Raw genomic sequence first — 21990 nt, 5'->3', positions numbered from 1 at the left:
TACCTTGTACGGTAAAAAAAATCTAGGAACGAAAATATGAGACAGCGCCATTCTTCTACATTAAAAATTATTGAACTGAAGACGACAATAAATTTAAAAATTACTGACATACAAATAAATGTGACTAGTGGTGATAGCTGGATGACATTTCCATACATTATATTTTTTAATTATCTAACCAGCCAGTACTCATCATTCTAAGTTTCTTTAAAACCTCTTTCATTCAGCCTATTTTTGTTATGATTGCTAGACGAATATTACAACCGATATACCTAATGCTTTCGTTGTTAGTGTCTTTTTTAGCGACTTTTTCTTTTTTTAGTACATTTTTTTTAGGGAACGTGCCAACGGAACCCTATTGGTGAGACTCCGCTGTCTGTCTGTCCGTCCATCTGTTACATCCCAGCCTCCTCTCAGAACAAGAGGGCTTGGGCCATAGTTCCCACGCGGGCCCAGTGCGGATTTGGAACTTCACTTCACACGCTTTTGCAGGTGGTAGGACCTTGTGCAAGGTCCGCCCGGATTGCTACCACCACCTGCTCGCTAATCCTGCCGTGAAGCAGCAGTGCTTGCACTGTTGTGTTTCGGCGTGGAGAGTAAGACAGCCGGTGAAATTACTGGCACTTGAGGTATCCCATCTTAGGCCTCTAGGTTGGCAACGCATCTGCAATTCCCCTGGTTTGCAAATGTTTATGGGCGGTGGTGATCTCTTACCATCAGGAGACCACATGCTCGTTTGCCATCCAGTCGTAAAAAAAAAACGCACCATTGAATTGCTTCGCAGGTTTGTGCAGGTTTCCTCACGAAAGCAGTGCAGGGTTCCGACTGTTACAGGGCTCTATCTCTTGAGTCGTAATAGTCAGACACTTGAAATTTTCACAGATTATGTATTACAAATACTAAAACAGAAAAAAATAATTATTTAAAGGGGCTCCCATACACCAAATGACTCGCATTTGGCCGGTTTTTTTGTGATAGGGTACAAGGAATTCCAAAAAATATATTACTTATATGACCGCGGCATGGCGCTAGCGTCTACGCAAAATGTATGCAAAATATTTAGTTACATTTTACAACACGTGTGATATTTTGCCCGAGAACTATGAAAGTTTATCTAAGTTCAGGACTGCCCAAATGAAAGTAAAGACTAAATAACGCTAGCTAGGTATTTTATCCTAACACCCGGTTTTACTTACATACAGCCAAACCATTCAAATTTTGACCCGCTAAGTGAAATTGTAACAAACAAATTACACTACGCTTTTGTTGCGATACGCCATTATTTTACAAGCTTTTTATTAATTAATAATAAGTATAGAACATTCTTGTTTGTTGACCCAAATGGTGGAACCGATGCAGATGTCGAAGCGCGCATAAACAGGCTCGTGCCGCATATGCACAACTCAAACCGGTCTGGACGTCCCACGTAATAACACGGCGCACAAAATCATCATCATCATCATCATCAATCATCATCAATCATCATCATCACCATCGTACTAATACGAAACGTAAGGCCAGAGAAAGGGACAACCGCATGTTAGCCACGTAATTTGATAGTTAATATTATTGTTCAGTGATTAAAAAATAATTTTTAGGTAAACATTTTTATATTGTTTGGTGGGTAATTCAGTTTTACTATTTTGGAACCCAATATAATTATTTGATGATCGATATTAATTTCAAGTAATTTTTAATTAATATTTAGGTACTTAACCGTTTTAAAATTATTTGGTGATTAAATTTAGGTGACAGATCTACTATTTTAGGAACAAATATTATTTATTAGGTGACCAAAAATGCATGGTGGATCAACTATTTCTTGTTGTTATTCAGTCTCGTCAGCGAGGGGACAAAAGTAGTACTGTTTAATAGAAGAAATGTTGTGTAACATTATAGTAACATGATTATTAGATTACCAATTATAAAAGGTGCTTAAAACTACCACAAAAATGCATGTTTGGCAATTTTTTATCCTATAAACTTACGGTTTAAAGAGTGACTCAGGGGACCTAAACTATAGCAACGAGTGACAAGAAAAATTTGATCGACCCATTAGGTGATCATAACCATATAAAACTAGTACGAGTGTCACAAGAAATACGCAAAGTATAACATAATACATAGAAAGTTCAAAATAAAAGTATCACACAAAGAAAATTAGTATTTATAAACAGCCTTTATAAAGTATAAATATCAGTATTTATAAACTACATTAGTAGACTATAATATACGCTATAACAAACGTACCCCGTCTCGTGTGAAATAGGCAGTGATCATCGGAGTGAAAAATCCCGCACTGCTTCCAACGGCATTGGCGATGCCGTATAAGCTCCCAGCATAATTAGGTGCAAGGTCCTGATGATTCTGCAAGTTGGTTAGAGTTGCCGCTCCGTTGGCTCCCATGGACAGTGTGATCAAAGCTACAGACAGCACTGTCGAGCAACCCGCGTACACAAGCAACACCAAAAATAATCCAGGAATAATATGAGAAAACAGACAAAAGAACTTTCTGATCCTTGTCGTACTCATTAAGTTTCTCGCCAAAATACAGTCACCGATCACTCCGAAAATGGCTGATAAAAGCAGTCTAGCCAGGTATGGTAGGGCTGATATGACACCAGCTGCTGCTAGCTGGAATCCTAATACGCTTGACACGAATTTTGGTCCCACTGTCATTATAAAGTACAAGCCCCATAAGTTTCCATAGTGGAGGACCACCATTGCCAAGAACGGAAGCGATGTCACAATACTCTTGAACGGCGGAAGACCCTGAAATCAATTTTATTTTTACAAAAAACATATATGTTACTTTCATTTATCCCTATTAAATTACCAGCGAATTTCACAAAATTTACATTGGTTGGCATTTTGGTTAGTTAGAACTTTAATTTTAAACGCTACGTAGCATGAGAAGGACGCATCTTGCCATTGAGCTATTCTTCCAATAAAATTATAAATGATACTTAAATCCTCCTAAGGCCCAACGTCCCAAATTTACGACATACGTCAAAGCAAATGTCAACTTTTACTAATTGGCATTAAGTTTTAAATTCTTTATAATCTAAATTTGACGTGGGCCTCAGGAGGTTAAATCGTGAGTTGTCTTGTGATGGAGCTAAGGAAATAGTATATGTGTCGGCGGCCGATCGTAAAATCCGCCAGATCACGTAATTCCTAGGCACATCATGAAATGGCGCCATTTCATGATATGCCTAAAAGTTGTCCAGGCATATCACGATGTGCCTGAGAAACAATACGGCGAACGATTAGAGCAACGCATTCGTCGATTTTCCTAGCTTTATACCGGGCACATCGTGATATGCTAAACAAAGAAACATTTTGGTACGACGAGCGAAGCGAGGAGTGGTTAGTATGAATTGTGACCACTACGCACGAGCCGAGCGAGCGAAGCGAGCGTGCCGCAGCAGCGGCCGGCGAAGTGCCAGAACCGATATGGCGGCGTTTCATGATATGCCTAGGAATTTCATGATCTGCCTAAACTAGCCAAATCATGAAATGGCGGCGTTTCATGATATGCCTAGGAATTACATGATCTGCCTAAATGTCACTAGGCAAATCGTTAAACGGTGAGTTTCGAACGATATGGCGGATGTTCTTTAGCCAATTCATGAAATGGCCCCATTTCACGATATGGCTAGGAATTTCGTAATCTGGCGGATTTTACGGTCGGCCGCCGACATATGCATACCCTGCCTGTCCCACTAGTCCCATTGAGTTGTCCCATCATGAGGCAACTACCGGTCTACTTCACTAACAAATCGCAATTCAAAAAGTCGCAGACGTTTAAACTTTCGGGTACTTAACTAATACTCTAGACTCACCTTTGATTTTTGCACCTTGTCGCCCAAGGCATCTGAAATATACTTTCTTTCCGTGTCACTGATCCGTGGATGATCTGCTGGTGTGTCAGCTACGAGGTACCACCATAATGCACACCATATTAATGCCAAAGCACCTGGTACATAGAAAGCTGATGCCCAGCCGAATTTCTCCACTAAGGGCCCAGTGACAGACCAGGTCACAACAGTGCCCAATGTTCCGCCCATCATGGCGCTAATAAACTTTCCTTTCTCGGTTGGAGGTGCCCATCGAGCAACTAACGCGTGGAGTGATGGGTAGATAAAACCCTGTAACAAATATCTTAAATGATTAAAAAGTATTACTTCGTTAATGCATATTCACATTATAAAAGTGTAATTTTGCAACATTGTCGCCTTGCTACATCGCCAGGATTGAATAAACATCTAGTTTTTTTTTAATGAAAATTGCAAGACTAGACCCGCCAATTTTCTAAAAAAATCAGTGGTCGGTCCTTTTTGGTTAGCTGTCCTAGTGTTTATTTTTAGAGAAGAATAGTTACTTGGTTAACGATATTATTATTTAACTTCAACATTACGCATCAACATTTCTTATTTCAAAAATACAAACTGAGACATGGATGCACAGAAAAACCAGGAAAAGAGACCAGCGCTGGGAATCGAACCCAGGTCCTCAGTAATCCGTGATGCGTGCTATAACCCCTAAACCACCGCTGGACATTATTTTTTCGATATGGTTTCACGGGATACCCGTTAAAGTAAGAAATTTGGAGTTGAAATAAAAAATACAAAAAGACTCCAAAAAAACAATCATAATATCTTATTTCAGCCAGGGCCTGCAGACGATGCCTTATGAATAAAATAATATGAAATATTTGGCAGTTTCACGCAACATCCTGAACATGTTTAAGTACACTTACACCAGCAATTCCGAGTAAAAATCGCGCGACGACCAGTGCGATGTAATGCAACCTGGCCGCGGCTGGGCTTCCGATGGTCAGCAGAGCACTCAGAACTGAGGTAATGAAGACCACGTATCGTGGGCCCCATCGCTCAGCGGCCATGCCTCCCACCAAAGACGTCACCGGGTAGCACCAGAAATACGAGCCTAGGATCATCGCTTGCTGGTCAGGTGTCCACTCGAAGGATGCTGCTCCTGGTGTCTATAACAATCAAACGTACGAACTTGAAGAACATTCTAGCGTGATCGATAGAAATGTCACCAGAATCTAATTATTCTATCGACAGTCTTTACAAAAACCTACATTCTAGCTCTATGCAGGAACATTTGGAGATGCATTTCTTAGCCACATATGTTATACCTTACCTAAATACTTTTTAAGTCGTCGTTTTATCTAAATATAAGGTTATCCTACTGGATCCTATTTGCTACAATCCTATTTGTTCTTGTGCGTAAGAATATTGCTTGCTTTAGGCTGCATTTCCACCAGAGATGTGCGAGGATGTGTTACGAGGAATTTGTTTTTCGTGAAGCTATAGAGTAATTGCACTAAATGTGGACCAGTCTGTTAATATGGACCACCGTAATATTTCGGTAGATGTCGTTACAATCAGCTCAAAGTTCGCTACGTTCGATGCTTTTCCCTCCCGCGGCGCCCCGTCAGTCGATAGCTGCTAAGCTACATGTGCGTTTGTGTCTGTTGTTGCCATTTTGAGGTTATTGCCAGAACTGATAAAAAAAATTGACAAGTTTTGTAGGATTATTACTACTTTTTTGTGACTATTAACCCTTGACTGTTTTATATTCTAGAAACGTCACTTTATTGATTATTTTTCGGCATGCAGTCTATAACTATATCAGTGATATATATATTTTTAAAAAATCTAACGGTTTATCTTTACCGTTTCGTAATTTGGACCAGTTCAAAGGTTTCAAATATGGTCCAGTAGTCCATATTATGACTAAGTGGTCTATATTATAATTTTTGGTAATTTTGGCCCAAATGGTTTCAAAGCCGAAAAAGGCAAGTAAAATAGATGAAATCAATAATTTGGCTTATAATTTCCCCATAGAAAAAAGTTAACTGCTAAAATGTGGCTACGATTAGGTATTTTTCAATCGAGGACTGTTATTTTGTCGCCCTACAGCATCTATTGCGAGACTGAAAGGGTCCAACAGCGAATTTTCCGAATTTCATCAGCTATCGGATTCTGTAATGGATAAGCACAAATTTACAACTCATGACATATAAAACCAAGTGGTCCATATTAAACTGCTTTTTTGAAATGGCAAATTTCCCCACATTTTTTAAAAACTAAATATTTTTTAAAAAATTGATTTCTTTATTTAATTTTAATTTTTGATTTATAGTATCTTACAAATTATTATAAGTTATTTTTTTAACTAATTTAAATAATCTGAGTTTTATTGAGTAAAAACGAACGATATGATGGTCCCTATTTAGGGAACTTACTCTAGTAGAAACAGAAACGCTTTATTTACCTATCCTCGCACCACTCAGCTGTTTCCACTAGAGAGGTACCTAAATGAAGCGTTACTATTGGTTTCTGAAAAATACATTCCTCGCAACACATCCTCGCACATCTCTAGTGGAAACGCAGCCTTAAAGTTTTATTTGCTTTCATTTAATAAACGCATATAACAGACCAATAACGTAATAAATCAATTTAAGCACCTACTATAAATTTTATAACAAATTAAAAGGCGTTAAGAACATTTAAAACGCGATATTAACTATCGGACTCATTTTTATTGCGGTGCGATTTTAATTTTCTAAAGTTCTAAAGTTTTTTTTTTTGTTTATATTATAACTATCCCGCGGGAGTTGTACAATTTTCAGGATAAAAACTATCTCATGTCCTTCCCTGGGTGGGTATCGAACTATCTTCACGTCGAATTTCATCTAAATTGGTTCAACGGCTTAAGCCTGAAGAAGTAGGTAAAATATTTTCACGTTTATAATATTAGTAAAGAAGTAAAGCACATTAGTAAGGATAGCAATACAGAAACATTAATAATCTAGCAAGCTATTATTTTCGCGATGCGAAAATAAGGTGAGGTTAAATCACTCGTAGTAGTTAGTACGTATACTTATATATGTCATCCATTGTTTGTGTTAAAAGTTCATGAATGAATAAAGTCATCCGTATCATAATATTATCAATAAAAAAACCTGATTGACTCAGTTCAGTTGACACAGTGACACAGTGCAGTGACGAGAGGATACGATGTTAGCACAATATTAGACCATGTTTACATTAATCCGGTAAAATCGTTCTAGCAGCGATATATTGCGGGGTCACATTAAAAACGAGTTACACGACGTCTATCGAGCCGAGCACCGCAGTGTCCAAATCAAAGTCAAAATATCTTTATTCAATTAAGGCTATGACAAGCACTTATGAATGTCAAAAAAAAGCAGCCAAGAGCGTGTCGGACACGCCTAAAATAGGATTCCATTGCGAAAAAATTAAGTAATATTTTTCTAAGGATTTCGTATTTTATATGGAATCTTCCAAGTTTAGGTATATTTTATACCTTAGGCTGCTATTACTAATAATTCTCAAGCAAACTTAGCCGTTATAGTTTTCCTTGTAAGTTTGATATACTTACTACCATCCTGAATTTTTTCAAATTTTTCACCCACCTGTTTAGATTTTAGACGGGGGGACGCTCGATTTTCATGAAAATTTGCACTATAAAGTTGAATATTTCGCAAAAAAATCAATGAATCGAAAAATCGTTTTAGCAAACCCCTAATGATACCCCACACTATAGGGTTGGATGAGAAAAAAAATCACCCCCACTTTACGTCTATGGGAGGTACCCTAAAAAAAATATTTTTAGTTTTTTATTATACCATTTTGTCGGCATAGTTTACATATATATCCGTGCAAAATTACAGCTTTCTAGCATTGATAGTCCTTGAGCAAAGCCGCGGACGGGCAGACGGACAGACAGACATGGCGAAAGTATAAGGGTTCCGTTTTTGCCATTTTGGCTCCGGAACCCTAAAAATCACCACCGGTTCCGAAAAAACTCAGTTGAGAAGAATGCGGCAAGAAACTCAACGAGAGTTGTTTATAGATTGTAAGTATTTAGCACAACTACATTTTTTAACACCGTAGATTCGCTTTTGGACGTAAGCGATCGCCTATGCGGATCGGATTCATTTCCAAATGTCCATGATAATTATAATCATTAATTTTACAATACGCCTTAGATGAATGTATTACAATAGTTTTAAATTTTGTAATATTTGCAATATTTTGTACGCCCTGATAATGCGCGACCATGATAATGTACGGCATGATAATCGGAAGTAATTATGCTTCGGATTATCACGTCGTACATTATTGCGCGTACGTTCAGAGTTGTACATTATTGGTTCCCATGCCTACCTACCTAAAATAAATAAAGTACCTTCCTACTTTGAAACACATGTGTAACACGACGATACGGGGTTTCGAGCCTATTTTATAACGAGTTCGTCAATGTTACTTTTGCATTAATTGACATTTAGAAATATTTTTTTAATTATTCTCTTTTATACATTACCTATTTATTTTATTTCACTTACCTCTCTCGGTGCTTGCCTAACATCTGCGATATCCTCATGTTGTAGCGTCACATTTCTTATTATTGCGTCTTTGGCGTTACATTGTGATACTGATCTGAAATTATAATGATACAAATAAGGATTATGTTTTTTTCGTGTGTCACACACATACCACCCACCCCATATCTATAGATGTCTAAAGTAATTTATTATAGGTTTGTATTATTTTATCATCGTGTCTGTCTTCTTGTCTTGCTTTGTTTGTGTTTTCATATTATATCTGGCACGTAGGTAGCCTAAGAGGAATGTTGTGATAAAAATTGTCTCCTGTGCAACTTCCCAACTGTTACTCTCCAACTGGTTTTGTGCAATAAATCATATCGATCCGTTGCTCCTTTAAAAGCACAAACACAGATGATTGCTACGGAATTGAGAGTTATACTAACGTGGTGTTACTAGTACTATGGGTTTGCGGAACCATAGCTATGATATTCAGGCTCATATTGACTCGGAGCATGTATACAACCCAGCAGCTCGTGAATATCATTATCCACAGGTTGAACCGCACGGGCACGGCCCCTGTGAACAAAAACCTGATTTAGACCCGGAAAATTAAGAGACAAAAAGATTAACAAAACCAGAGAGACGCGCAAGAGTTTTTGCGAGTCTCGTCATTTTTTATAATTTTAACATTTAACAAGATAACAGAATATGCATGAACTAAGCGCGGACCTCGCTTAGTGTCATCACACATGCTCAAGTTTTTAAACATAACTTGGCGTTCAGTGGAATGAAATTAATTAATGTACTTATTCAAAATATTGTGTGCAATAAAGCTATTGTAATTTTAAATAATTTGCATCTCTATTGCCCTGTATTTCTTTTTTTCCTTACCGATAACAAATATTGTGGCTTTCTGATTATTGACTTTTACCGTTTGCATATAATTCATTTTAAATTTGTAGCTATTATAGTAAAATAATACAAATTTTAAACAAACATTACACCCAGTTTTGACATGTCAACTTCAATCAAGTGTCATCGTCGGATATAGGTATCTAAAGTCCTTAGTCAAAGTCCAAAGAGGGTAAGTATATAACCTGAGGCCGAATTGCCTAACGTTTCTGGCGCTCGATTATCTCTAAGGGCGCTCGCGATCGCAATCAAACGACATAACAGTTTTTGTATGCGAAATCTGTCATTTGATTGCGATCGCGAGCGTCAGAAATGTTAGACAATACGGCCTCTGTTTCATATCTTTATTTTTAGTAAATTTTTATAGCACTGGAAGAAAAAGTTTTATGAAGGTTTCCAATCAGGGATTTTTGGATTACGGAGTGTGCACGTGTGTCAAGAAAGTGAATATATAGCAACAAGTTAGATACACTCGTAACACGGTAACGTTTCAGTAATTGCTGTGCAAGTGTGACTATATATACTGTAGTCTTTGGACTAAAACGATTATTCCAAGCTCGCAGTACCGACGAGATCTACCTTGACGGCCAGGAAAATGACGGTGACATAACATTATGTCAATCAACCAACCATACCTAATCATGTGCCGCACATACCTAATCCTCGCGCTTGGATTCGCAATTATTATAATGTTTGACTACTTGCATTCTGTACTACACGCACACACTTAGTGACGCAAAATGCAATCACCCTCATCATTTTGAATGTCGAAGGATTCCTACCCGTATATTTCTAGTTTACGCATTATGATATTGCACTGAAAGAGACATTATCTACCAGATTATTACCATCTATATTTTGTTACTGAACATGTTCGTCATCCATCATTGCACTTTAACAAAACATAGCGAAGGAATATGTTTTTTGTTTCTGCACTTCACCTGAAACTAACCTAACCAACAAAAAGTTGGAAAACCCCCGACATTGTCTCTTTAAAGTTCAATATCTCAAAAATGGCTGAACCTTAAACTACTTTCAATTAAAAAAAAACCGCATTCAAATCGGTTTAAAATCCGATTAAGAGCTATGGTGCCACAGACAGACACATAGACAGGCAGACACACAGACACACATAGCGGTCAAACTTATAACACCCCTCTTTTTGCGTCGGGGGTTAAAAATATAGCAGAGGAAAACATTGTCATACATAACCCCCGAATTCCAAGAGGCAAATAAATACGGCACCTCTGTGGTGTGGAGTTGCGCCCGTGTGGGCAATGAGTGTACGCCAGCTTTTAGTTATGGAATACTGATAAACTTTATTTAATATTGAGAGCTTATAAGTAGAGGGGGTAGGATTAGATGTATTCAGTGAAATATCAAAGCTTACTGACTGCTTCGAGGTATTGGATGAGCAGATACTATTGCTAATTCCATTCGGACCATTTATGGTCTCTGGGAAACCTACCATACTCAGTTACCTACATCGAAAATTTTCTAGATCTACTTGCCAATGTTTGGGTATGCCTGCTGAAACTTGTATTGAATTAAAACAATCAAGCAAGTTAAATAACCTAAACATTGTATCTAGTAAACGATTACTTTTCCGCGCTAGTATATTAAAGACGCATATTTGACTTTGGGAAAAACCGTAAAAATACCCAAGCAAAAAACGTTAATTATCTGTACCTATAACTGTACAATGTAAAATGTATTGCTTCTTTTGACAGCTAGCCGTAGCATGGCGCCATAACAAGTCGATTCCCACTGGGTTGCCAAAATTGTTTAGGTGTCATCCATCAGTGATAACAAGTATCGCAAAACTTGTGTACCTACGCTATTTAAGGTGTTGCGTTCGAAGACACAACAAACTCATGCTTCTCGCACTTTCCGGTTGCCTAAAGAAAATGTAAAGCAAGCTCAGTGGCTAGGTCAATACCCTGTGTTGGCTGACAAGGATTAGGTATAAGTTGTTTAAATAGAAGATTTGCTTAGTTAATTACTAAATCCGGGAATCTGTGCAAATAATAATTTAGTTAAAAGCAAAAAATTAGTCCCAAAAAGTACCTACGAGTAAGCAAAGCTTCCATTATGTATGGGTAATAGACAACGGATAAACATCTTAATTATGGTACTACTAGATGAAAACCCGGCTTCGCTCGGGTAAAATGTAGACTCATAATAATATGTTTGAAAAATTTTTTGCCAGTAAAGACTGTCGTACTTATCGAAAAATCTGTCGTATATTCCCAGCCTTAATTATTATCACAAACACTTTAACGGCTAACCTACGTATCGGTATTTTCACCAGTAGATATTTCTCCTAAATCTTATTTGCCCAAATAACTACGTAGTCAGTCCCAAAGTTCTGTCACAAATGAAAATAATGATAAAAACAAAAGTACAATCAGTTTTTTAATAATTATATACCAAATTTAAGTACATTTAATAAAAAAATAATTTAAGTACTTAAAATTATTCAAAATGACTTCCTTTGTTTTTAATACAGGCCCTTAATCGGCGCAGCCAGTCGTTCTATCGCAGCACGCACCATTTTCATGTCTATTTCAGCGACTGCTTTTTCTTAAAGATGACTTCAGGCTCTCCAAATTTTTATGGGGTTTAGCATAGACCTTCCCTCTAAGACCTGCCAAATTTTAAAGTCCAGAGGATTAAGGTTCGGACTGGAGGAAGGCCAATCTTCGTGTCTTATAAAGTCGATTTTTTGACGGCCAAACCAGGCTTGAGTGGTCTTGGCTTTGTGTGCTGGCGCAGAATCCTGCTGGAACACAAAATTATGACCTGAAAATAGCGTGTTGGGCAGATCTTTGACATGCTTATCCAAAACCGTCTCTTGGTACACTTTCGCACTGATTTTGACCCCTTTTTCGCAAAAAATGAACCTCAGTTGGCCCGTAATAAGATCAGAGAATACTCTTCAGAGCTCCTAGCGTACACTCTATCATTATGTTTATTGTACTTCTCTTCAATATCGAAAATCTTTTCGTCTGTAAAGAGGATATCACGGTGTCGATTTTTCGCGTACCGCTTTTAACAACTTCCGGGATCTTTTAAACCTTATTGTTTTTAGACGGGCATTAAGTAAGTGCCCACTCTATTTTTCGTATGCTCGCAGACTAAGATCTTCGTTTAAAACCTTTTGACGGTTTTTCTACTGACACCCATCTGCAAAGCCATCAACTTCTGTTTTCGGACAGGATTTCTTGCTATGCGTGCCTTGATCGCTTTGATCACTGCTGGTGTTTGTACGGAGCGAAGCCGGCCAATTCTTTTCTTGTCCTCAACACTGGAGACTTCATTGTACCTGTCAATCGTACGGTACACAAACCTAAGCGTTATACTTACATTTTTGAGCAACTTGAAAAATGGTACTTGGCGAGTGCCCACAGCGGTGCAATGCTAAACAGCTATTCGGTTTTCTTTCAACGTCCACTCCATCGTGAGAAATTGCAGCGAATGACTGTTTATTGTTTTAAAATAATTGACAAACATTCAAAAATGGAATTCAATCAAATTTTCTTAAAATCATGTTTTTAAATTTAAAAAATAATGTGCCAGTGACAGAACTTTGGACCGACTACGTATGTCTGTCTCATAATCAAAGAAATTAGACCTAAAGGGCCCCATATAAGGTACGATCCGTCTGTACGATCGATCTGATGAAATCGACGAATCGTACCGTGTGTGGGGCCCTTAAAAGGTCACAATGGAGAACGAAATGCAAACCTGTGACACGTGATGACGTGACACTCACGCCACTTTGATGTGATGACTTTGACATGTTTACTTCGCAACGCCATTATATATACTCAGTAATTTATTCCATTTTTTATTGAAAATACTCGCTAAATCCGAATTTTCTACCTACAAGTTGTCGACTCGGAACAAACGTCAACAACTGAAGATAGTTAAGTTGAAGGTAGTTGGTGATAGTTTTGAGTTTTGATAAGATCCATTCAAGTTTTCCGGCAAGACGTTTCGTTTTACACAGTCACATGAGTCACAGTTCTTTGTAATGGATACTTGGCGTGACGCACGCGATGTGTTGAAGGCGAGCCGTATCTAAGAGCTAGCTAGTATGAAACGGAACGTTTATTAACTACCCAAGATGGCGACTGCGGTTGTTTGGCATGCCATTAGAATTTAACGAAATTCTCCATAATCCGAATTTTGCGGATATATGTTGTCGACTCGGATCGACTAATTTTTTACGCTCTTTCAATTTGATGTGCATTTCGTTCGAGTCTACCGTAACCCTGGACGAAATTATTAATATAGATTCAATGGAAAAAATCAATTGTGTTAAACAAATGTGTGTGACTGACATTGACACTTGACTGACGACTGGCTGCTGACTGACTGACGTTGGCTCTAGTGATGTGAAAGCTCTTTAAGATACTTCAATCAGCGTAAATAATTATTTTGAATTATTGTACTTCTCTTAATTTCCCTAAATTTTTTTTAAAAAGGCGAATCACGTATTCTCTTAGTCCTGTTAGAGTCATTCACAATGTTTCCATGTCCCTTTTAACTTATTGTTTTAGACGGGCATTAAAGTAAATCTATTTTTTGTACAGACTAAGATCCCGTTTAAAACCTTTTTGTTTTTCTACTGACCCCATGTATATCAACTTCTGTTTTCGGACGGATTTTTGCTAGTTTGATCGCTTTGATCACTGCTGGTGTTTGTACGGATTAAGCCGGCCAATTCTTTTCTTGTCCTCAACACTGGAGACTTCATTGTACCTGTCAATCGTACGGTACACAAACCTAAGCGTTATACTTACATTTTTGAGCAACTTGAAATGGTACTTGGCGAGTGCCCACAGCGGTGCAATGCTAAACAGCTATTCGGTTTTCTTTCAACGTCCACTCCATCGTGAGAAATTGCAGCGAATGACTATTTATTGTTTTAAAATAATTGACAAACATTCAAAAATGGAATTCAATCAAATTTTCTTAAAATCATGTTTTAAATTTAAAATATGTGCCAGTGACAGAACTTTGGGACCGACTACGTATGTCTGTCTCATAATCAAAGAATTAGACCTAAAGGGCCCCATATAAGGTACGATCCGTCTGTACGATCGATCTGATGAAAATCGACGAATCGTACCGTGTGTGGGCCCTTAAAAGGTCACAATGGAGAACGAAATGCAAACCTGTGACACGTGATACTCACGCCACTTTGATGTGATGACTTTGACATGTTTACTTCGCAACGCCATTATATATACTCAGTAATTTATTCCATTTTTATTGAAAATACTCGCTAAATCCGAATTTTCTACCTACAAGTTGTCGACTCGGAACAAACGTCAACAACTGAAGATAGTTATAGTTGAAGGTAGTTGGTGATAGTTTTGAGTTTGATAAGATCCATTCAAGTTTTCCGGCAAGACGTTTCGTTTTACACAGTCACATGAGTCACAGTTCTTTGTAATGGATACTTTTTTGGCGTGACGCACGCGATGTGTTGAAGGCGAGCCGTATCTAAGAGCTAGCTAGTATGAAACGGAACGTTTATTAACTACCCAAGATGGCGACTGCGGTTGTTTGGCAGTGCCATTAGAATTTAACGAAATTCTCCATAATCCGAATTTTGCGGATATATGTTGTCGACTCGGATCGACTAATTTTTTACGCTCTTCAATTTGATGTGCATTTGTTCGAGTCTACCGTACCCCTGGACGAAATTATTAATATAGATTCAATGGAAAAAATCAATTGTGTAAACAAATGTGGTGACTGACATTGACACTTGACTGACGACTGGCTGACTGACTGACTGACGTTGGCTCTAGTGATGTGAAAGCTCTTTAAGATACTACAATCAGCAGTAAATAATTATTTTGAATTTACTCATATTTCATTATTTAATGTTTTCCCTAAGTTTAATTTTTAAAAATGGCGAATCACGTATTCTCTTAGTCCTGTTCAAGAGTCATTCACAATGTTTCCATGTCCCTTTTAACTTAAAATGTTTAATAGAATTTTCACGAAGTTTTAGAATTAGGTATATCTTCAAATATATATACCTAACGTTTTTTCCATACAAACTTACACTCCCTTTATACCCCTTTAAGGGTAGAATTTTTAAAATGGTGAAACATGTATATCCACTTATATTTTTTGACGTATATTTTCCCCAAGGTTTATGATGGAGTATTTTAGAATTGAAAGGATCAGTTAAAATATGGATTAATTTAGAATTTTTTTTGCTGCTTAAGTAGCGTAGTAGAAAAAGGCAACCTGAGATATGTGTGCATAGGAGAAATTTGTATCTTGACTCCTGTCCAACGGTGTTGTAGGGGTTATAGTACGCAGTACGGATTGCTGAGGACCTAGCTTCGATTCCCAGCGCTGGTCTCTTTTTCTGGTTTTTCTGTGCATCCATGTCTCAGTTTGTATTTTCGATATAATTTAGAAGAGGCATTTTTAAATTTACATAAGACAGGGAAATGAGAGTAGACACAGGGAAGTGATTCAAAATGATTTTTTGGTCCAACAATGGACTCCACAGTAAATATGATACTAGTAAATAGAAATCTACATAATTTCTACTATAATACTCTTTTATCGTCCAACTAGTGTTTACCTACGGCTTCGCACACGTAAATCATTAGGTCCAGCAGCTGAAATACCGGGATTTTTAAATTGCCGTGGGAATTCCCGAAAATTAAATCGTTGTTTTCATTGACATTACATTAAAAACAATCATGGTAAAATTTCATGACTCTAAGCCCAGCGGTTATTAGTTCGAAATTTTATCCCTATCTCGTGGGAATATCGAAATAAAAAGTAGGCTATGTTTTATTCCAGATGTCAAGCTATCTACATACCAATTTTCATGACAAAGCTGAGCGGTTGTTATTTCAAGATTTTATCCCTATCCCATGGGAATATCGGGATAAAAAGTATCCTATGTTGTAATCCAGGTTATCTAACTTTTCGCCAAATTTCATCCAAATCCGTCCAGCCGTTTCAGCGTGAAGAAGTAACAAACGTATTCACTCACTCACTCACAAACTTTCACATTTATAATATTAGTAGGATTAGTAGGATAGTAGGATAGGATTAGAAACCTTTATAAACCTTCATTAAATAGTGTAACTTAACACAAATAATTAATATCTACGAATAAATTAATTTGCAGAGCCAGCCATAATTATCGGTAGGTAAGGTTGGTTCAGTCAAATAATTAATTTTGTTGGTACAGCACTAAATTTCCAGAGACTAGACCGACCATAGACCAACTTCGGTGAGGAAAAAATTATCATGTCAATTTGACAAATGTATCGGATTTTCGTCTTCCAATTAATTCTATAAAATAAACATATTTACACGATTATTTAATGATAAAATGATTGTTAAAAACAGTGGTGAGCTCATTGAGATGTGAATATGATCGGGATTGACGTTCAAATGTAAGTAACTACGGAGTAATCGTGAAAAAATGCTTTGTTTACACAATTGTTTTTTTCCATTGAATAGTACTTTAGATAACAATATAATCAATCGATTCAGACATTACCATAGTACACACTAATTTACCTTGCTTCTCCACTAAAATTATACACAACAACTACACCTATGCGACCTATAGTTATCTTCTATCTTCTTCTTCTATCTTCTATATTAATAATTTCGTCAAGGGGTACGGTAGACTCGAACGAAATGCACATCAAATTGAAGAGCGTAAAAAATTAGTCGATCCGAGTCGACAACTTGTAGGCGGAAAATTCGGATTATCGAGTATTTTCAATATAAACTTGAATAAATTACTAAGTATATAATGGTGTTGCGAAGTAAACATGTCAAAGTCATCACATCAAAGTGGCGTTAGTGTCACGTCATCACGTGTCACAGGTTCGTATTTCGTTCTCCATTGTGACCTCTTAAAGGCCCCACACACGGTACGATTCGTCGATTTTCATCAGATCGATCGTACAGACGAATCGTACCGTATATGGGTTGATTATGAGACGGAGACATCATAGTTATTTGGGCAAATAAGATTTAGGAGAAATATCTACGTGAAATACCGATACGTAGGTTAGCTGTGAAAGTACGTTTGTGATAATATTAAGGCTGGGAATATACGTCAGATTTTTCGATAAGTACGACAGTCTTTACACTGGCAAAAAAAATATTTCAGACAATATTATGAGTCTACATTTTACCCGAGCGAAGCCGGGTTTTCATCTAGTTACATTATAAAATGCAAGAACTTATCGGCAAAATGTATTTTCTATTCTCAACTCCAAACAAGGTTTCTTAAATTGTAAGCCAAAGCTGTTTGACGTCTTCGGAGGCAGACCAACTGGTTTACAGTTGTCTATTTTAAAATCAGCTCTCTAGGGGCACTGCCACTTCTATGCACACTGCAGAGTTTACGATCGATTCAATATGAAATAAGTACTAACTTAGTAAAATTATCTAACCATCTTTCTTACTAAAATCAAATTATACGGTTCGTTTGTTCAACTTTTTAGGTTTCCCAAAGGGTGCCAATGGAACTCTATTACTGAGACTCTGCTGTCTGTCTGTCCGTCCGTCCGTCCGCGGCTTTGCTCAGGGACTATCAATACTAGAAAGCTGTCATTTTGCACGAATATGTATGTAAACTATGCCGACAAAATGGTACAATAAAAATTTCAAAAAAGTTTTTTTAGTGTACCTCCCATAGACGTAAAGTGGGGGTGATTTTTTTTCTCATCCAACCTTGTAGTGTGGGGTATTGTTGGATAGGTCTTTTAAAACCATTAAGGGGTTGCTAAAACGATTTTTCGATTCAGTGTCTTGTATGCAAAATATTCAACTTTAAAGTGCAAATTTTCATTAAAATCGAGCGTCCCCCCCCCCCCCCCGCTCCTCTAAAATCTAAACCGGTGGGTGGTAAATTTTGAAAAAATTCTGAATGGTAGTAAGTATATCAAACTTTCAAGGAAAACTATAACGGCTAAGTTTGCTTGATAATTATTAGTAGTTTAAGAGTAAATAGCAGCCTAAGCCACCTGAGCTGTCGGTAGGCCTCCAACAAGATGGAGCGACGACTTGGTTAAAATCGCGGGATCGCGGTGGATGCGGAAAGCACAAGACCGGTCTGAGTGGAGAGCCTTGGGGGAGGCCTATGTCCAGCAGTGGACGTCTTTCGGCTGACATGATGATGATGAGCAGCCTAAGGTATAAAATATACCTAAACTTGGAAGATTCCGTATAAAATAGAAAGTCCTTAGAAAAATATTTCTTATTTTTTCATAATGGCTACGGAACCCTATTTTGGGCGTGTCCGACACGCTCTTGACCGGTTTTTTTATGTGTCAGATTTGCCCGAAATCCATAATTATAATTCATATAATATCCGTAGGTATAGTTTGTTTGCTTAACGCGTTCTTATTTGGGTTAGGTAGGTAATTATATAAATTCATCAGTGCGCCGAATTACCTACAACATAATCGGTCCAGTATATCATATCCGGACAAAAATTGAGATAGAGAGAGAGAGAGAGAGAGAGAGAGAGAGAGAGAAACATTTATTTACACATATTCGATACACATAAAAATATATTAGATGGAAAAAATAAAAAATAACATCGAATAGTATTAAGTGGACCCCACTCATCATAGTGTTACTGTTTTTCAGTGGGACCCAAAACTAAAACATATTAAAACATATTTGCTATGAAAGACAGACATAAGAGTTCCGTATTTATTAGTTGGACGTACGGAACCCTAAAAAACGAAGACGCAACCAGTTTATATATATGGTAAGTTAAAATTTTATTATGTAAGGATTATTGTAAAGTTTTATAACCTTACTTAATTTAGAATTATAATATGAATTCGTCTTGAAGGAAATCCGTAATATTGCAAACACTACGAGCTAACTTAACGCTAAAATATTTTAATTATGTGCCGCGGCCTTGAGGTTGCCCTGAATTATTTCAAAAGTAGACAGCAATTATATTATTTTCGGGAAAACGCAGTAACCGCATAATTCTATGGGTAATAATTTTATTGTAGAATGAAATAGAATTTTGCCATGTTGTAGTTACTACTAATTATAATCAAAATCAATAAATGGGTCGCGTTAATGGTTAGGAATCACCGTTATTCATAGACATTCGAAACAGCAAAACAATTGCGGGTGCGTTGTTACATAATTCTTCGAAGGACAACAGTGCAAGTACCTTCTGTAGCTTAACAAAGAACTTGATGATAGTATTTTGGAAGAACGTAGTTAACTAACAGTACTAACACACTGTTTCTGCCACCCGCAATATTGTAGGTACTAATTAAAAACCTATCATTTTTAGGGTTCCGGAGCCATAATGGCAAAAACGGAACCCTTATAGTTTTGCCATGTCTGTCTGTCTGTCTGTCCGTCCGTCCGCGGCTTTGCTCAGGGACTATCAATGCTAGAAAGCTGTAATTTTGCACGGATATATATGCAAACTATGCCAACAAAATGGTGCAATAAAAAACTTTTTTTTTTTTAAGGTACCTCCCATAGACGTAAAGTGTGGGTGTTTTTTTTTCTCATCCAACCCTATAGTATGGGCTATCGTTGGATAGGTGTTTTAAAACCATTAGGGGTTTGCTAAGACGATTTTTCGATTCATTGATTTTTTGCGAAATATTTAACTTTAAAGTGCTCATTTTCATTAAAATCGAGCGTCCCCCCCTTTAAAATCTAAACCCGTGGGTGGAAAAATTTGAAAAATTTCAGGATGGTAGTAAGTATATCAAACTTACAAGGAATAGTTTTCGGCTAAGTTTGCTTGAGAATCATTGGTAGTTTTACTCTTAAATAGCAGCCTAAGGTATAAAATATACCTAAACTAATTTTAAATATAAAATTAGGAATAAAATATACCTAAACTAATTACATAATTTTTTCGTAATGGCTAAGGAACCCTATTTTGGGCGTGTCCGACACGCTCTTGGCCGGTTTTTTTATATGGCTCCATAGCAGTGGAGCGGAGTAAAATAAAGAAAGATTTATTTGGTTCCATCAGTACCACCGCCGTACAGTAATAAGACTAAAACAATAAAACTAACAACAAAAACTAAATTACGTGGTGACACGACAGGACACCAAAAAGGACACGCAGCATGTGTAAACACTATTGTTATGAGTAAACACTATTGTTTGGAAACCTGGAAAATAGGAGATGCATGAGTTACATTAGATGCAACTTCTTACAGTTAGTGTTCACAAGGTTCCATATTTGAATATCGAAAATTAAAACGAGGTACCTATGGCTAAAATGTCGATGTTCAAAATATATAAAATTATTAAATTTCGATTGTAAGTATCACAATATCGAAAGTTGTTATACCTATTATAATTAAAATGTCTAAGATTGAAATGTCGATTGATTAAAATATCGAATGATTAATAATGTCGATAACCATTATATCTAAGTTATAATATCATCAATAATATTTGAATGTCGAAAATTAAAATATCGTACCTACGTACAAATCTGTTTTATTTATTGCTCCTTTATCTTAATAACATTTATTTTACATAATCTACTCATTTCTAGCACTCGCTGGCCACTGCCGCGGCACGCTCGCTTCGCTCGCTCGGCTCGTGCGTTGTTGTGGTCACAGTTCTTACCTAATCGAACCAATATTTTTGGTAATTCATATTTTAGTGAAATGTCTATAATGTTCAATAGGTTAGGTTAGGTTAGTATTGCGTCAAGGTGCGAAGCGCCTCAGCTGGGCAGAATAGGAGCTCCGCGAAGCTTTTTTTTTCTAAATAAGATTTCCGTCAAATTTGGTCATCTTTATTTTTGCTCTACGATCAATACTTTGGGAGCTACAGGGTGTGTAACATCAACATCGGAAGCCATAGCAAAATCAAGAGAAACGATCGTGCGCCCACTAGGTAGTACTCTGCTTGATCTTAACAGCCATCAATACTCGCTTTTTGTAAAATCCAGCACAAAGTCCAAAGCTGATCTCTCCTCTCTCCCTCCCTACTAAAGGGTCAGCAAAATATCACGCATTACGAGTATTCCACCAACTACAAGAGTGGCTGGGTAACGAAATGCCTCCCGAAATGTGGGGTTGGATTGGAAGCGAGGAGCCAATTACCACCACTGATCCTAGTATGCTTCCACTGCTTAGGCTCATGTACAAACGATGTAGGTACTTACTGATATCATAGAAGTAGAAGACGAAGATTTTGATGTAAAAGACGATAAATAAGATAATAAAAACAGACTGATTTTCTTTTTCTATTCTTAAATTAAAATTTAAAACTCATTTCGTTATTCTTAAATCGTCAACTTTTAAGGGGCTGTTTCACCATCCATTGATTAGCGTTAACCGACGGTTAAATGTGATGACGTCTCCGTCTATTCCAACAAAACAAATAGAGACGGCATCACACCTAACCGCCAGTTAACACTAATCAATGGATGGTGAAACAGCCCCTAAATTTGTTAAAATTTACTCAACCCGTAGCTCCTAAAGTTTAAATCGTAGAGAAAAAATGAATATGACTAAATTTGTAGGAAATTTTATGTAGAAACTTTTGTTCGAAGTAGCTAAGTAGCAATGCTATTTGTACAAATATTCGAGATATGAGCAAAAACCTAAAAAAAGGTACCTTCAACCCCCCTTACACCGTCAGTACACCCCCCACCCTTAAGG

General features: G+C 37.2%; 2 protein-coding genes across 5 annotated transcripts in view; one reads left to right on the top strand and one right to left on the bottom strand.

The window, feature by feature from the left end:
• Window positions 1–2220: 2220 nt before the first annotated feature.
• Window positions 2221–21990, bottom strand: part of LOC141441006 (sialin-like) — a 38459-nt gene continuing 18689 nt past the window's right edge. For 3 of the 4 annotated variants that reach the window (XM_074105617.1, XM_074105616.1, XM_074105618.1), the window contains exons 2-6: window positions 8830–8962; window positions 8405–8498; window positions 4763–5005; window positions 3846–4151; window positions 2221–2772 (exon numbers count right to left, since the gene is read on the bottom strand). In XM_074105617.1, coding sequence (XP_073961718.1) covers window positions 2236–2772; window positions 3846–4151; window positions 4763–5005; window positions 8405–8498; window positions 8830–8962 — 1313 coding nt within the window. In that variant the 3' untranslated portion in view covers window positions 2221–2235. Of the gene's footprint in view, window positions 2773–3845; window positions 4152–4762; window positions 5006–8404; window positions 8499–8829; window positions 8963–9277; window positions 9351–21990 lie in introns of those variants that run through there. The other variant, XM_074105615.1, reaches the window with a different exon arrangement.
• Window positions 15963–21990, top strand: part of Hacl (2-hydroxyacyl-CoA lyase) — a 49170-nt gene continuing 43142 nt past the window's right edge. Inside the window, exon 1 of the mRNA XM_074105610.1 lies at window positions 15963–16746. Coding sequence (XP_073961711.1) covers window positions 16724–16746 — 23 coding nt within the window. The 5' untranslated portion in view covers window positions 15963–16723. The remainder of the gene's footprint in view (window positions 16747–21990) is intronic.

This window comes from Choristoneura fumiferana, chromosome 23 (genome assembly GCF_025370935.1).
Source record: "Choristoneura fumiferana chromosome 23, NRCan_CFum_1, whole genome shotgun sequence".
Taxonomy (NCBI): domain Eukaryota; kingdom Metazoa; phylum Arthropoda; class Insecta; order Lepidoptera; family Tortricidae; genus Choristoneura; species Choristoneura fumiferana.
This window is presented reverse-complemented; position numbering and strand designations above follow the sequence as displayed.